The sequence below is a fragment of the Apus apus genome, chromosome 16 (genome assembly GCF_020740795.1).
Source record: "Apus apus isolate bApuApu2 chromosome 16, bApuApu2.pri.cur, whole genome shotgun sequence".
Lineage (NCBI taxonomy): Eukaryota > Metazoa > Chordata > Aves > Apodiformes > Apodidae > Apus > Apus apus.
Genome location: NC_067297.1, coordinates 5,003,656 through 5,021,125, shown reverse-complemented (window position 1 = coordinate 5,021,125; position 17,470 = coordinate 5,003,656). Strand labels below are relative to the sequence as shown.

The 17,470-nt window shown below is 46.6% G+C and overlaps 1 protein-coding gene across 3 annotated transcripts in view; it reads right to left on the bottom strand.

Moving 5' to 3' along the window:
• Positions 1-9,226: 9,226 nt before the first annotated feature.
• Positions 9,227-17,470, bottom strand: part of ADORA2A (adenosine A2a receptor) — a 28,959-nt gene continuing 20,715 nt past the window's right edge. For all 3 annotated transcript variants that reach the window (XM_051634260.1, XM_051634261.1, XM_051634262.1), the window contains exon 3: positions 9,227-15,056. In XM_051634260.1, the coding sequence (XP_051490220.1) occupies positions 14,096-15,056 (961 nt within the window). In that variant the 3' untranslated portion in view covers positions 9,227-14,095. The remainder of the gene's footprint in view (positions 15,057-17,470) is intronic.

Here is a 17,470-nt window from a genome sequence, read left to right as displayed (position 1 = left end):
CAAGGCTAGGAGCAAAAATCTTAGTGGAAGGATTCCTTGCTTCGTACAGGTACAAAGAACTATTCTCTAGTCATGTTGAATCACAAGATCTTGAATTACCAGTCCTAGAAGAATGCTTGCTTACAGCAGAGTGATTTAGCAGAATGATGAATAAAAAGGTGAGGGAAGCAGCAGCATAAAAATACCCCCCGAGCGATCACAGTTTCAAAATGTTAGTGCCCAGACCCTGGAGCCACAGATTACTGGACAGAGGCTGGGAGCAGCAAGAAGAGTTGCCTGCAAATGGTTTTCATAATGATTGTGCAATTTAACCCAGCTATCATGAAGATGGATGGATGCAGCATGCACATGTATTGCTGCCTGCACCAAACAATGGCTGAAACTGGGCAGGGGGAAAGATGACAGAGTGCAATTTGCAAATAATTTGTATGCCTGTGGCCTTTCTTCACCTTTCCACCTCCTTATCCATTACAGAAAATATTCATCTCCTGGCCAATAACCCTTCCCAATTCAGACCACATCCCATTGTTTCCTCCTGCCTCTGATTTTTCAATGATTCAGCTTCCTTCACCCGTGTATACTTGACCTATAAGTATGGTCCCACTTTCATACACTCCAACAAAACTGCAGAAATCACTACTATTTTGTCTCTCAGCTGCCTGCTTAAAATTCACAGCTTCCATATGATCTGGATGAACTCAAGACACACGATCAAATTGGTGCTTGTTTGTTCTGTTACTCCTTTGTCTTACTTCTATGTCTAACTTTTGAAACTGCACACTTTTTTTAGTTTGTTTGATGTGTACAGCTGCTAGCAAAGCAAGAGCCAGCCTTAACAGCAAAGGAAATATTTAAGAAGATCATTTCCCTTCTTAAATGCAGAGAGCTTAACTTAAAAAAGTCTCTTTAATGGTTGAGAACTACCCAGACACAGGAAGCACCGAGGTAGCTATTCTTGGGCCTTTACAGAGCTGGAACACAGTGTTTTCCATTCATCCTATGGACTGTTCTGCCATATCACCTCACTGTCTGATCCGTGACAAACAACAGAGGGAAGCATTGAAAATCATCTAATGTCTGGCCCCTTAGGATGACTTACCTTGTTTAACAATGAGCCCTTTGGGTTTATTGAACCTCCGTGTCTTGTGCATGCTGGGACATGTTAGCAGTTTAACTGAGGTGAAGAAAAATAGCACTTTTATGAGTTGCCAGGCCAGTGAACAGTCGGAGCGAGAAGGTCTTGTTGCTCCTGACCAGAGCTGTTAACCCTTCAGGGGCATCTAACTGAAATACCATAACAAAGGATCAATTATGTTACAGCTGAGAAACACAGGAGTGTCTTCCTGAGCACAATTTCAGAATGTGTTGGGCATAGAGAGAGAACTGGGGAGGGCAAACAGAAAGGAAGCAAGCGAAGGGGAAGACAGTACAGAAGAAAAAGGAGGCCTTATAAACACAGAGAGGCCATACTGACCTGTACAAGGCAAAGAACTGGAATAAGGACCTGAGCCAACAGTCAGAGTAATTTAGAAGCACTTTTGCTCATTAATTGCTTCTAAACATCCTTTGTGGTTGCCCCATTCCCACCTGACAGCACATCCCTAAGAGCCTTAGCCTTGATGCTGAGTCAGATGGTGTCACCTTGGGGAGGAATACCCTGGTGAAGGCAATTAAGTCTCCATCACTGTCTCATTTGAGAGTGGGAAAACCTGCCTGTGAGGAAAAGCCCAAGTCCTCAGGCTCCAGAAGTTACCTTTTCTCCACCATGTGCTTTCCATGTTAGAGGAACAACGATTGCCTCTACTCTGCAAATCCAACTTGCTTGTTAAAAAACCAAGCCCTTTAGAGAGCCCTTCTCTGCTCCCCCAGCAAGCAGAAGCAAATGCTGTAAATAAGTGGAAAGGCTCAGTGCTGCTGCTATTTCCTGACTCCCAGCACCCAATAAGAGAAGAGGGGTCTGTGATCACAGAGAATATTCCCCTCTTCACTTCTTGCTCCTACATGGCTCCCTCAAAGAAACAGCTGGAATCAGCTTGTATATCCCGGGATGCCAGTGCAGAGGGACATGGCCAGTCCCAGTGCCTCTCCCTCACACTCTGCCACATGCAAGTTTTCAGGAGGCAGGAGAACATAAGGCAGAGGGGAAGAAAACTTTGCTAGTGCAAGGAAACAAAAAGCAAAAAATGTAAAAGCAACAGAATAGATGCACAAGATAAAGGATAAAAAATACCCCAAAAAGTTAGAAGGAGGAGGAAAAGAGGGCAGAGACCTTCAAAACACAGTACAGGCAGAAGCTGGGGAGACAGGGAGTGTAAACAGACACAACATACTCAGAAGTTACATGAACAAAAGTGTTTTCTCCTTTTCCTCCCATGATCCCTGCCAGCAGTCCTGCCCTATTCCCCCCACCCATCCATGCAAATTCACCTTCCATAACCTCACCTCAGGAACATTCATTATGGGAAGATGCCCTGAGTGTATAAAATTAGCATCTTACAAAAGCCCATTCAGGAAACATCTACATGATCCTTATTCAGTTAGCAGGAGGGGATGGAGCAGGGATGCCAGCTGAGAAGGGGGTTTTGTGCAAACATGTCCCAGGACTGACTGGCTGGCAGTGCTCTGCAAGCACGGTGCAGAGCGACCGCATCCTGTCTGCTCTGCCCCAAGCACTGACACAGCCTCACAACTGGTTTTGTGCACCAAAACCATCTTATTCTAGAGTTGAAAAAATTCTAGGCCTAGATGGAAAGTGCTGGGATGAACAACTGGGGCAGAAGGTATCCACAGGGAACATCCCATTTTCATCTACATGAGCTTCAGATGCCTTTGGAAGGTGTTTTAACTTCAGAGCTTTGGTATGAACTTAGAAGACTGGAACAAGGAGCCAAGTCACTTGGAGCAACAAGAAAGATCACAACACTCCAAAATGTTCTCCCTGTAGCTGGGGCTGGGCAAAGGTGAGATTTCCATGTGCAATACACAGAGGTCTTCAATGCTGCAAAATCTACCAATCAATTAGTTGAACCTGTGTCCATGACACACTGGTGCATGCCCTCAGGACATTTCCTTAGGTGCTGTACAGAGATCTCATCTAGAGGACACAGTCACAGACTAATGCTTCTGCCTCTCAAGGCAAGGTCTAGCAGAGTTGAGGAACATGGTGTCTTACAGAAATGCCAATTCTCCTGCTTGTGTTGCCCCAGGGAAATGGGATGTAACATGCTGCCAACAGCTGTGAGCAAACAAGATTGTCCACACAGCAGCTGTAAGGCGAATGGGACTGGAGAGAGATAAATTCCTGTCTCTGACAACAGCTAATGGGCTCCAGTCAGGCTGGCAGCTGCAAAGCACCCAGTTCTCTGCTCTGGTTCAGCTGACCAGGCACCTCTGGGACTGTACTTTGAGCTGGTGAAGAAAAGAGGCAGAACAAGTCTGCTTCAATCTATTTTTATACTGCAGATCCATCTGCTCCTCTCCACAGCTGGCAAGGCCTGGAGCTCAGCTTAGATCCTCCTAACAAAAGCCTCTTTATGAAGCATGGGAATCCCCCAGCACTATCAACATGGTTTGGATTGGATTGCCCAGGCAGAAGCTATTTTGGGCACCACAGGTGGCTTCTCCATCTTGCACAGAGATGGAGCTAGCAGATGCCTCACCACAATACTACCCAGCCATACCATCAGGGATAAACTGAGCAATGTGGAGGTTCTGATAAGCCCACAGGATCTGGGGGGATGGAACACAAAACAGAAGCCAAGAGGAGTTCAGGGAATGGGTTCCACAGGCGAGACAGAGCAAAGTTTCCACCAACATAGAGACCATTAGAATTGTTTTTGAAACAGAAAGACAAGAGTAGCATCCAGGTGGAGCAGAGATAATCGGTCTGTGCCCTGGGCAAAGCACTATCTCGCCTCACATCTAGACCCAAGATCTTCATTCCACAGACCCTGTACCCTGGAGAGCAGCTGCTACTCTGGCCAAAGCAGAAACCTCTTTTCTCCTTTCCTCTCAGTTCCTCTCAGTTCCATTTGTGTTAAGGCCTGACAGCTGTTTGCTCCTTTTAGAGAGCTCCAAGCTCCGCGCTTCCCCTGACACACACGCAACCGAAAGCTCTCCCAGCCTCTCCTTTCCCTGTTATCTTATTGCATGGATGCTGTTTCCTGTGTTTATTTTTCTTGTCTGGCTAGCTGGCCTGGAGGGTCTCACCTGCTGGAAAACTGCCACTACTTCTCCATCTGCAACACTGACCAAGGATTAGCAAAAAAATCAGCCTTAGATCACTTCCAGTTTCCTTAGGATGCCTGACTACCAGCAGAGGCCAAGGGCGACAGATGCTGAGGGACAGCAGGTTCCTGTCTGTCCTACCTGGAAGCTGACATCAGCAGATGCATCTCTTTGGGAAGCAGAACAAGGACACGTTTCACAGCACTGGGATTCATCTGGTGTAGAGGATGTCCCACACAGTGCTTCCAAATCAAATGCTGATGGAAAGAGCCTCCTGCAAGGGAACCAGAGACTGCTGTTAGGACTCAGACAGCACAACCCTCCCTCCAGACACAGTGAAAATCTACAGAAACGTTGCTACTAAAGTTCTTTCGAAAGTCCAGGTAGTACTGAACCATGGAAAGGGACAGACAGCCCCTCGCATCTCTGACAAACTTCTTGTGCTTCCTGAGTCTTGCAGGAAAGGAGGGATTATCTGCAAATGTAGACCTTGGGATGTGAGGAAACTTGCCTGGGAAGCAAGTGCTCAGAGAAAGCAAGATATAAAGATTACTGTTTAAAAGCCTTGCTTACCAAGTGTTGGCTCAGTCCATGAGGAGCTGGGGATCTTGGGTTTAATTTAGTTGAGATGAATGTTACATGGGTCAGTCCTGCAGACTGGAAGGCCTCAGTGCAAGTTAGGGATATTACTGTATATTTCCTCTGGAAGGAAATCAAAATGCTCTTTCTCATGAATTCAGAAAGGACACAGCTGTAGAACAAGCAGCTGACCCTCAGCTTTAATTGTGGCATTGAGTTACCGATGGTGGGAGAAAAGACTATTTCTGTTTTTCTTGTGCAACCTTTAGCATTTTGATCCTGCTGGAATTAGAGGATGATCTTGAGGAGGGTCTGGGATTTTTTTGTCTCCACCCTATTCTGTTAGTGCTTTTGGCATGAATATAAAGAAAGGCAGGAAGCACCTGGAATACTGGACTGCTCCCAAATGGCAGGCACCTCAGAAGCCAGGCAGCCAGTTGTCCATTACTTTAAGGTTCTGAGTGCTCATGTAGCCCAGCACCCTGGTGCCAGTGCTGGGTGCTCTCCACTTGAGACTCTGCCTTTGAATCAGCCATAATCTTTGCAAATTAACTGCAGCTCTCCCTCTGTGGCCTCTCTGGGACTGGGAACACAAACATTAGCCCTCTTCTCCCCAGTGTCTTTCGGCGCTGCAGAGTAAGTTCACAATCTGGTGTGTTACCATCTCAAAACCGCTTCAATTTAGCAGCACATGATTCCCAGTTGTCTGTGAAGGAGCCCTGTATATCACAGCCCCTGCCACTGGGACCAGCTTGGGAAACCTGGGGGTGATTGCTCACAATCATGCTTCATGGAAGAGATGGAGTGGCAGGGATTCACCAGGCAGCAGGCAGGTCTCTGAGCTACCATTCCTGTCACCTGCAAAATCTTCTGGATGATGGAGCTGTTTAATATCACAGGATCCAACAAGAATGGCAGGGCTGCTCAAAAGACATTAACACAGGAAATAATACTGTTCAATGCCAACTGAAATGCTTGACAGGTTATACAGGAATATGAAAAGACGGGAGTCCTCCTTGCCCCAGGATTCACAGCACTGCAAGGCACATTGTCTGCAAGACATTTCATGGCCCAGTGGTAAAAGGCTGAATCAGCAAGGATTCAAAACGACCTTCATCCAGCCTGGATCAGCATGGTCAGAGAGGCTGGGTCCAGTGCACCTGCCCTGCAGAAGGCTTCAGCATCTGCCACTGTTCAGCCCTTCAGCACACCTCCAAAATAGGAACTTGGCAAACAAAGCTAACAGAGTGCATTGCTAAGCAGAACATTCTGCCGAGTCCCAACACCAGGACTGCATGTTATAGGGCACTTGCCAATTCCTGAGTCAACTTTATTTATTATACACTAGAAAGGTCATGACGAATCTCAAAAGATAAAATCTGTGTCTGTCAAGCTGCCTTCCTTATTTTCATTGGCCCAGACCCTCACGTTCCACATCAACAATAACAGGACATGGGTTCAAGAGGCACCATGAGTGCAGCTTACCCTGAGATGGCCCAGGCTTGTTTTGCATTCTTCTTAGAACTGATCCAGGCTGCTCAATTATCTTTATTAGGACTTTTGTTTTCCTGGATGCAATCATCACACTGCACAAGAGCCTTACATCCCAGGGAACCCCAAAGGACAGGCACAAGGTTTCACAGTTCAGATGATGCCCAATGCCCAAATGATTCAGCTCTAAGTTCTTCAGCAACATGAAGTATCCAACTGAGATATGCTTAACTCTCATTTAGAAGTAATATCCTGGACTAAGACCAGCCCAAAAGACATCCCCATGACCTCATCAACAGCTGAGGCAGCAAAATATCCCATGCACATGGATTTTCTTCACTGTCATTATGAGCTGTTATCTAATCTTCTTGCCTTAGGTAAGGCAAAAATCAGGGCTGCCTAGGGCTCTGGGTAAATCCCTGACAAACAAAGCCTGAGCAATTGCAGCTCCAGTGCTGTCAGTGTCCAAGCTAGCAGGTTTAAAGACTTCCCTGGGCTCTGTAGAAGTTGCAGTCACCTCCCTGGATTGCAGCTGGACACTCCCAAAAAAACACAGTCCCTGGTTTGGAGTTCAGTGCAACAGGCTCAGACCACACAGTATGGATGTGCACTCCAAATAACCTCATTGTTACAGAGTTTATTCTGAACCTGCAGATTGAAAACTCTTTTCCAAGTCCTCTCCTTTCACTTGCTGAAAAATCACCACGCTACTCTCAGACCCAAACTTGGCTTAGGTTACTTTCTCTGACACATTACAAGCACTACAATTCTCAAAACAGATTTCTGATTTTCTGAGCTCTGGGTAGTGCTTTCCTATCACGCTGCAGGATCTCAGCAGTGACTACTGCAGCCACACAGCAGAGAAACTACATGGTTTTAAGTATTTAACGGCCAAAAACCCTCTGGCAGTCCCATCCACTGGGTCATTTCTGAGGAAACCTCTCCCATATTCTGAAGTGCCCCCCTTCTCAAAACAGCACCACAGAGGAGATTGGGAAGTCAGGGAGGAATACAGCTCCACTTACTGTTCAGCAAGACTCCAGCCTGCATTGAGATGCATCATCTAACTTGAGGTGCTTGTTGGTGGGATCAGAGAGGTGGATTCCTCCCAGTATCACTCTGAGCTGGCACAACTCTCTCTCTCTCTCGCTCTCTCTCCCATGAATGAACGCACATAGAATCTCACTCTTCACTTGGTTGCTTCAGTCAAATGCAAGACAGTGGGAATCTTTCCTGTGAAAGCAAATTGTGAGGTCCATGGGGCCTTCAGAAAAGGTGCTCAGAGCTTTTAACTCTATGGAACTTCTCCTTGAAACACATGATGGTCAAGAGCACAGCAAACACTTGTATGCACTATTCTTAGCAGGAGAGTCTTCCTGTATGGGGGCAGAAGTGACAAGAAAGATCCTTCTAATCTAAGTACTGTGAAAAACTTGTTAGCCAAAAACATTATTCACCTATTAGAAAGGAAAACACCATCATCCATGGCCCCATCCTATTTTGCCACTCAGAAGTGTCATCTGCTCTCCAGTGCTGCAGTAAATACACTTTTGAGCTACACTATTAGCTCTTAGTCTACAGCAGAAGCCCTGCAAAGTCTGGTTTCTTTGGGTGGCTTATCCAAGGTGTGGATCTCTGAGCAGAGTCTTCCAGATCAGGCCAATTGTGTTGTTAAACTGGGAGCTCTTTCTGTTCTTTTAAGTTCTTGTTTTCTTCTCTGGGGCCAGGTACAGCCATTGTTCCCCTGAGCTCCCGCAGATGCCCATTGTTCCTCCCAGCTCCTGGCCTTTGATGCTGCAGAACAAAATGCACAGTGTTTGTGAAATGAGGGAAAAATCAAAAAGCTTTTCAATTACACAGTTGGTTGGACAGCTCAGGCACAGCTGGCCACCAAGCACCAGGTTGCTGGCATCTCTCCACAAACTGGGGCCTCCAGCAAGGCCTTAAGCCCAGCTGCAAAGTGAACAAAAAGAGGGAATGACCAGTAGCTAATGGTTATCTGGTGAACTTCCATTTCATCGCTTCCAAATTCCAAAGGCTCCTGGATCATATGACTTTCACTAACCTCCTCACACACATATTTAGTAGCTCAGTTGGAAAAAGCTGGAACTTACCCCTGTTTCATTCTCTCAGTATTGCTCAGTTTTGGCTTGAGAGACACCACAGTAGCATCTAGATCCCCCGCCTCCCAACCCCAGTTGGATGACATCAGACTGGGGCAAGCTCAGCCTGTGGCATTGCCAGAACAGGACAGAGGTGGGAATTTGCAACAGTCTTAGAAGAAGGTCTGAGGTGCACTGGCAGGGCCATGTGGAAGGAGAGCCAGTAGACTGAGATGCTCCAATCACGGCTGGAAAAGTCGTTCCACGGTCCACGTATGGACCCTTGAGGTCCTGTGACTTAACACACTGACCCTGCAGTGGTTTGGGCACATACAGTGCTCTGCCTTGCCTTCAGTGCACAGCTGCAAACATGCCCTCTGATGGCTGAGATGATAGATCCCAGGATGTCAGAGAAGTGAGGGGCCTTCTAGTCCAGGCTCCAGTCACCACAGCTCTTGCTAATGTCTTCCGCAACAGAACAGGCAGCTCCAAGGAGAGAGCTCTCTGGAAGGATCAGTCTATGGGAAAAGCTAATAAAATCATAAGAAAACACTTGCACAGAGAAGGGGCAGCCAGCCAGAGCTTCCTGGGACAAAGGCACTCACACTCTCTTTTACAAATATATTTTATTATTTTAATGCTTATTAAGAAATGTAACCAAGACAGACTCAGCAGCACCAGTGGCTCCTCACTGCCCAGCAGTCTGATGACTTCACAGATATGAAAACTTCACAGGTTAAAAAAAGAAAAACAAACAACAGACTTTGGTCAACGCACTTTAAATACATTTGCATGCACAGATTCTCCCACCCCTTTCCCTCCCCTCCCACTGGTAACTGACACAGAGGGAAAACAACAACTATATTAATAAAACATTTAAATTGAAAGAGTAATTGTTTTACAGTGACAGTGTGTGCAGCAGGGAGTTCATAGTGTCTTGGCTTGCAGGATGCAGAGACAACTGCTCCACAGGACAGGGGGCAGGAACACCAGCTCCTGAGACAGAGTAGGGGAAGCAAAGTTGTTCTCTGATCAACAGGTTTCAGTCTTGACTTAAACACATCCTTTTGTGAACACTCCCAGCACACAAGTAAGACAGGGGGTTCCACACAAAGTTGCTCCAGTTTTGGAATTCTCTGTCAGGGTTAGTCACCTCTCAAGGAAATGAGGAACTGGTGTGATTTGAGTTACTCTTGATGCGTTTTACTGTGAAGAAGGCCAAAAACTCAGGGCTAGGAAGACAAAACTCTCTGGTGTGACTAAGTGCAGTTTGATGCCCCATACAAACTGGGAGAGAACCAATTATCAGGCAGCTAAACTTAGCAAACACCACTAGAGAGTGTCTACAGCTTTAATACATCACAGCACTGCTACAGCATGGTCATCCTTCCCACAGAACATGGCTGGATCGATCTGGTTTTAGGTAGGGCTCATGTTCATGAAACAGAAGGGCTTCTGACACCTGAACATGATCATGAAAGGATACAATGCATCTGAAAAGGAGGTAATCTCTAAGAAGTATCTCTACCTCAGTCACATATAGACCACATTAAGTCAACCCTCAGTGCACATCAGGCAAGGCCAACCCTCTGCAGTGACCCCAGGAGAGCTGTAAGTCTCTACATCCTTTCCAAGGTCCTTCCTCAGCAAGTCACACCTTGGTCTCAGGCCAGCACCATCTGTGCAATCCTTAGCACCCCCCAGCACATTCCCATGTCCCTGAAATCCTCCTAAACACCTACTCTACAAATTTTCCTTTCTCACCAAGATTTCCCATCTAACCCTAACCCTGCAGTCTGCTCCCACACCTCAGAGACTTTTCTGTACCCACCAGCATCCTCTGGAGCCTCTCTTCAAAGAATGATCAAAGATTCAGACTAATCCATATAACTCCCAAGTCCATCTGCACAATAAGCTTCCAAAGACAAACTAGGATCAGGGGCAAACCCTTTCTGTCTACGGTAACCCCCAGCTGTCCCACCATGCCAACGTGCTTCTCTGTCCAAGAGCTACAGACCAAGACTGCACAGAGCTTTGAAACATTACTGATCCAAAAAACCTCTGCAGGCCAAGGCAGTAACTGTGTTTATTTGCACGCACAAAAAGCAGTGCCCTGGTGAGGAGAAGGCCCCGAGAAGAACTCTTGATAAAATTACTCCTGGCAAGTGATCAGACTTTACTTTCCTTAAAACCCTATAAAGCAAATAAACCCTGGAGCCTAAGAGTCTCCAAGGGATGGTGAAATCTGTGGAATGCCCCCAGGCCAAGTGAGGCACCACATATCTACATGGGTGTTCAGCCATTTTTAGCAAGAAGTTCCAGTTCAATGAAATTAGTCTCTTCTTACCCTGGCTCTTACTCTCTGGACTCACTGCATCTTGGATTCCTTAGGAGGTTGTCTCCAGCCTCTGCTCATGGTCACCTCATTCTTCCCTTTGTCTTGGTACCATTTCTGTTTATCAGAACAGCTATATTTCATCAGCTAAATATTCTCCAGCTGAAAGGAAAATGGGGATATGAATGGAGAGGTTAGGAAAGAATGACTTTATTTTCACTTTTCTAATGATGCCTGCCCCATACAGTTTGGAAGACAGGTACCTTTCTCAAGAGTGGAGGTCACTGCCAGGAGAAGGAAAGAGCACACTTCATTGACAGGACCCTTCAGCTTATGTTTGTTGTTTTTTTTTTAAAAGAAAATAAAATCAAGCCTTGAAATCCTGATTCCTAGGAAACAAGTCCAAAATTCTGTTCAAAAGGCTCATACTTTCCCCAACACTGCTTCAGAAACATCTTCTGAAAGTCCGTCTCAGACATACGTTTGCCAGAAGGCACCCAGCATGTGGTGCAATTGCCATCCTTTCCTTCTTGTGACTACAGACTTCCAACTCTAGATAAAACACACTGCCTCCTCACCCCTGCTGCACTTCTTCCTGCACACATCCCCAGCCCCTGCACACACCCTTTTATTTTCAAATCTGGATCACTAATTTTGAAAGGGACTGGACACACTTAGGGACATCTCCAGCAGCAACAGATAAGCTAATTTCAAGACATCTGGAACTTAGTTAAACTTGCCTGGTGATCTGGTTAGCCAGGGAAGTTTTCCAGAGGGACAATTCTAAGTCTGTCGCATCAACATAGATCAACTTGATTCTTGTGGCAACCAGACAAGAAGCTGCCATAATTGAGTGTGAAGAAGCCCAGGAAACAATAGAAATCAACCAATCCACACCAGCTGTTGTAAGTCTGATGCAATGTGGCATAAAACATCCCTTTATAATGTCAACTAAAGCTCAATGGGAGACACTTCTGCACTTCCATGTGTCCCAGCACATGAACAATGCTGGTATTTTCCCACACTTTTTTTCCCTGCTCTGCTTCTTTGTGGACCTAATTGTTATTGCCATGAACACCAGATGTAATCCTGTGTTATTCTTAGAAACATTTCAGCTCCCAACCAAGGCCTGAAGAGATCAGGCCCCCATTTTCCTGAGTTCCTCTGCCACTGTTACAGGTCAGAGGAGCCATCCCACAACTAACTTACAGAAATATTCCACCAAGAAAGATCAAGTAACAAGATCCCAAGTCACCCTACAGAGGAACAACCTACTACGTCAGTCACAGGGAAATGGCTTAGAGGTTGTTAATGGTACTGGAGTGATAATCCACTCCTCTGACGTTAGACTGTGTGGAAGAGCCATGCCAAGGAAGCATCAATTTGATTAAACTGAGAAGTCTATTGTTCCACAAAACTGCCTAAGGATTGTGGTGGCAACCGCATCTTTTTACCTGTCCCACAGCAGCTTTGTGCTAGCCTGGAGCAGGTACACACCTGAACACGTTCTGCATTGTAAACTACTCCCCACCTTCATGTTGGGGAAAAAGAAAACTCTCCTCAAATAAAACTGATTATAATTTTAATAGTTCAAAATATTTTAAATAAACATGGAATAAGAACAAACCAACCTAACCTGCTCTTCCTCAAATATCAAAATCCAGTTCTCCTGTCCTTGCTGAAAATGAGATTATTTGGCTTCTATAATGTTAGTGAACAGGAGGAGCCAGGTTTGGGGGCTGATACTTCTGATGTTTTCAGCTAGGGAATAAGTTTCAGATCCCTATAATTACCAGACTTTTAGTTTTCCAGTAGAACCATTACTGCCTGCATCTCCAGAAGGCTGGTGGTGTTGGTCATGGATTATTTGTCTGGAAAACAAAGACCAGAAAATGTTTAGGTAGAACTCAAGCTGATGTGGCATTCTGCTGTCCTTGAGCTACCAGGCTTCGTAAGTGATACAGAAAATTATCAAACTGCTGTGAAACAACTCTACTACAAACCACATCAGCACAGGTTTGCCAGCTCTCTTATACAGACAGACCAGTGCAGTTTCTAAGCTGATTTCCACTGCTACTGACACTTTTCAGCTTCTCAGAGTAGGAGCATCTTCTAACCAGACAGACCCAGCTCTGTCGGCCTCTGCTCTGCAGGGACACAACAGGCTTCACAGTAAAGCACATCAGGAAAAAACTGAAATCACAGGGGAAAAAGTGTTTAAATAGAGGTCATTGGAATTTTAAAAATAGGTGTTAGGTGTGTGTGCGTGTCTGTTCCTTCCTAACCCGAGAAAGAAAGAAAGAAAAAAACCAAACCCCACAGCCTTTTTGAGTGAGGATGAAAATGACCAAAACATGGAAAATTAGCTCCCCTTACACACATTTAGGGCCATGGAAGGAATTTGCATTCCAGGAGCCCAAGAGGACAAGCAGAGAGGTAGGGGAAAAAGCAGACAGTGCCCACCAGCCTGTGGACAGCTCACACACCTGACAGCTCTTCACATCACCTGGGGCATGACCACCCTGGTGACACAGACCACAACCTGGCCTGTCTACTACCTGCAGCACCAAGTCCTGCTCACAGCCCTTTTGCTAAGGAAAATCCATATTACAGACTCTGTTTTCGTTATTTATTAGGCAAAGTGGAGAGCTATGAGGTTATATTTGCCTTGTGCATCTGGAACGTTGGAGCGCTCAGGGAATGGGCATGAGTTCTTGCCCATCTTTTATAACTTAAAGTAACCAAGACAAGGAAAAAACCTTTTCAGCAACCTGTTGCAGTCTAAGCTTTAAAAACATGAACTGAAAGACAAAACACCATGGGTGAAGGTATCCAAAGTTCCCATCAGGTAAATTCCTTCCCTCTCCGGGAAGCTGCTGGCATCCTTCCTGACCAATAGATGTTGCTGTCCCCCTTCGGTTTGCTGCCGGGCCAAAGTACTGAAGGGCTCCTCCCTTCTCTTTACAATTCAGAGAAGGCTTCCAGCCATGCTTTTGTTTCTGTTGGGAAAGTCAGCAAACCCAACATAGAACTACAGACACACAGCATAATGTCGCAATATGCCCTGCATCAGCAGAGTCTCCCAGTGCTGAACTTGGAATGCCATCTTTGACCTTGGCACTGCTCTTGGTGACAGGTCATTGATAGATGTGTCCCTCCTTCCTTAGTCCATTTCAATGGTCTCTTGGCTTTTCTCCAGTCTAGTATTTAGGATCATCCCGACAGTCCTGGGTAGGGACCCCTTTCTCCACAGCAATCTGAATAAACACCTCTCCCCCGCCCCCCAGCCTTCCCTTTCTGCCATGGCAGAGGTCACCAATGGAGAAATAATAATTCTACCAGGTAAACTCTGGAAGTCTCATCAGGAAACATCAGCTGCTGCAAAGGCTGCTCTTTCTAGATCTGAGTAAGACACCTGGGCATCAATTAGCTCTTCACTGTGAAGCTCCCTATTCATGCGTGCATCTGAGAGAATCCCATTTTTGCAGGAATGTGGGAGATGCCCATTTGTCTCCATGTCCAGAGTGTTTCCATTCCGGTGCCATTCCAAGCCAGCTTTGCATTTATTGAAGTCCTGCTTTTCGGGATCCCTGTGGATCTCCCCGTTGGTGTACACCTCTAGCGCATACTCACTGATCCGTATGCTGGCGTTCTCTGCATCCCCGCCGTGCGTGGAAGTCCGGGAGCTGGCTGTTCCCGCCTGGAACGGCTCCTTCCGGCCCAGGATGTGCTGGCTGATGATTTTACGGAAGGTGTATCGGAACTCCCTGATTCGGTAGGCATAAATTAGAGGATTTACAACTGAGTTGGCATGAGAGAGGATGATAGCCAGATACATCAGCCAGAGGGGAGCGTGGGCACAATTTGGGCAAAAAAGGGTAAAGCAGTTAATAATATGGAGCGGAAGCCAGCAGACTGCAAACAACCCAACAATGATGGCTAAAGACTTGGCTGCATGGACTTCCTTCTGCAAAGTGGAGCGGGAACGTTCCCCATGTACCATCTTGTTCTCCATCTGCTTGAGCTGTCGCCGGGCTGCCATGAAGATTTTCAAGTAGATACCAAACATGAGGAGGAGGGGCAAGAGCACACAGGCAAAGAAGTTGTAGTAGACCATGTACTCCATGGTGACCACAGCCTCAAAGAGACACACCACCATACTGTTGCTGCAGTTGATGGGAGAGGACTTATTGGACCCCAGCTCTTCGATCTGGGAGCGCTTGTGCCACCCTAGCATTGGTGTCAAGCCGATGATGAAAGACAATACCCAGCAGATGGCAATGATACCTTTAGCTCGAGAGCCAGTCACCAAGCCATTGTACCTATAAAGCAGAGGAAATGGGAATTACATCAGCATCATTAAACAAGCTTCTGACACCCAAGCAACTCCCCACTGGCCCAGAAGACAGCAAGAAGGCAACTGCTTCTTCACACGGGCCTTTGAACTGCCACGCACAACCCATGCAGCACAGACTTCATGTATCCCTCCTGCCTCCCTCCTCTTTCCTCTAGGCAGTGAACAGGTGACAGAAAAGCAGGTAAATTAATACAGTTTCAGTCTGTGTTCCTTCACTCTGCCAGCCCACTTAGTCACACCATAGATCTCGCAGCCTGGATAATCAACAACACTGCTCTGAGCCTTGGTGATGAAGACCACTGTGGCTCTCTTGCTGAAGGCTGAGGTAGTTCCTCCTTTCTGGCAAAGGAGCAGCCTCATAGCATGGAATTGCTAGGTCTGTCTTGCAGTAGATCTGTAAGCCAAAGAGCACTTTGAACTTGGAGGCACAGTGCCATCTGCCCCACATCCACATTCAGGTGTGATCCAGGGAAATTCTGCTGACTGAATTGCAGAAGCCAGGCTGGCACTTCCTTGCACAGCACCTCACTCTGCTCCACAATGGCACTTTCAGGAAGGCCAGCACCATCAAACTTCCTTAAATAACTGAGACAAGTCAGCAGTGTTCCTCAGCTAAGCTGACCCTGTGTCTTTTTCCAAAAGAAGGAATTAAGCTGAGGACAGTGCTCTGACCAGAGGTGTGCTGTGGGTTGCACTGCACACACCAAAGGGAACTTCAGTGGTGGAAGCAGTGATACACCTGGCTGGAGCCAGTGCTTTTAGCAGTATATTCTCCAAGATCTGTTGAAAAAGACAATAAGCAACATGGTCAGAACCTGACAGTGCAGCCAGGGACCTTTGTTTGTTTGAAATATCGGCCTGTTCCCAGGGCCTCACAGGTTACTGCGAGTCCTGAGCTGACTCCACCAGTTCTTCTCTCTGAAAATGTAAATCAGGGCAACAGTTTAACATTTCAATGCAATTTCCTTCCCTTGGTAACGCTTAGCATGGAAAGTAGATGGCCAGATTCCCACATTGTCCAGCATGGGTCCCACACTGTACTTGACCCTATGTGTCTCCGATCAGACAACGGTAGCTCTGGGCTTCCAGTGTTTACCCAATGCTCCTTCTGCCTCTGTCCCCAGAATTCTCTCAGCAAACAAACATTTAAAAAAAAAAAATAAATCCAAGAAGCCATAGAGATCTTTCAATTTCTTGACGAAATAGTGACTCCCACAGGTTCATGCTCCTATCCCAATACAAATTCAAGACACAGGAGGAGAGAGGCTGCTTTTGTCAGGCACAGGGCGGAATGGAGATCCTGCATGTGCTTTAAATCCCTGCTAATGGCCCTTGGGAAAAACCTGGCTCCACACAAGACCCAGAAGGCTTGAGCCTCTCTTCTTCAGCTGTATTTCAAAATCAGAAAAGAGGAAGTAGGTGAAGGAGCTAACCACGTAATTCCCAGTACCCAAAATACACTGAAGTCCTCCTTCCAAAAATGAGGGAGGGATTCAGCTGATTCGGAGAGATAAAAAGTCTTCTCCAGCGAGTTGTGGGTCCTGCTCAATGCTTAGGGGATGCTAAGGGCACCGCACGGATGGTAACAGGGAACTGCTCACATTCAGACCTCATCAACACAGCAAAACAGCATCTGTGCTTTGAACAGCACAATCAGGGCGCAGGAGATTGGCTGATGGCGCTTGAAACTTGGAAAAACAAAAAACAAAACAAACCCTTCAAATCCTGCAGCCCTGGAATTGGCTACATCTTGTCAGAGGAATTCTGAAATCGTGCAGCTGTTATCCCACGACTAGAGATGTCCCTTCCTTTCTACTAAAAATATATTCATTACTGCTCCAGGCAAACACCCCCCTAATTCTCCCTCCCTCTTACCCTCTGGGGATTCCCATGCAACAAACTTCACAAGGCTTAGGAACAACACTTAACCCAAGCAGCCTCCTGCTCTCCAGCTGCAGTGCATTGTGCTCTTGGTGGCAATTATCAACCCACCAGTGATGCATTTCCAGAACACCTTACTCAGTTCCTCCAAGGGTTAAGAGAAAGCTCACAGCATCTTGTGACACAGTGTGTGGCACTGTCTTGGCCAGGTACCCACGGAGAAGTGCCCATTCACCTGCGAGAGCTTGATTTCTAGGACTCACATGAGACTTGGCTGAGGTAGGGTTACAGTCCAGATGGACTGTCGTGGACTCATTCCTTTTGTCCACTTAGAGATGTCACCAGGCCAGCAGTGAAGAATTTGTGCACCTGTCTGGGCATCCTTCTAGGCTCACAGCAGCCAGGCCAAAGCTACTCTCTGTATCCCTGGTGCTGTGCTGCTCTACATGGTAAGCTCAGGGCCTCCAGGAAGCATCACGCATCCTGTGAGCTGCTGGC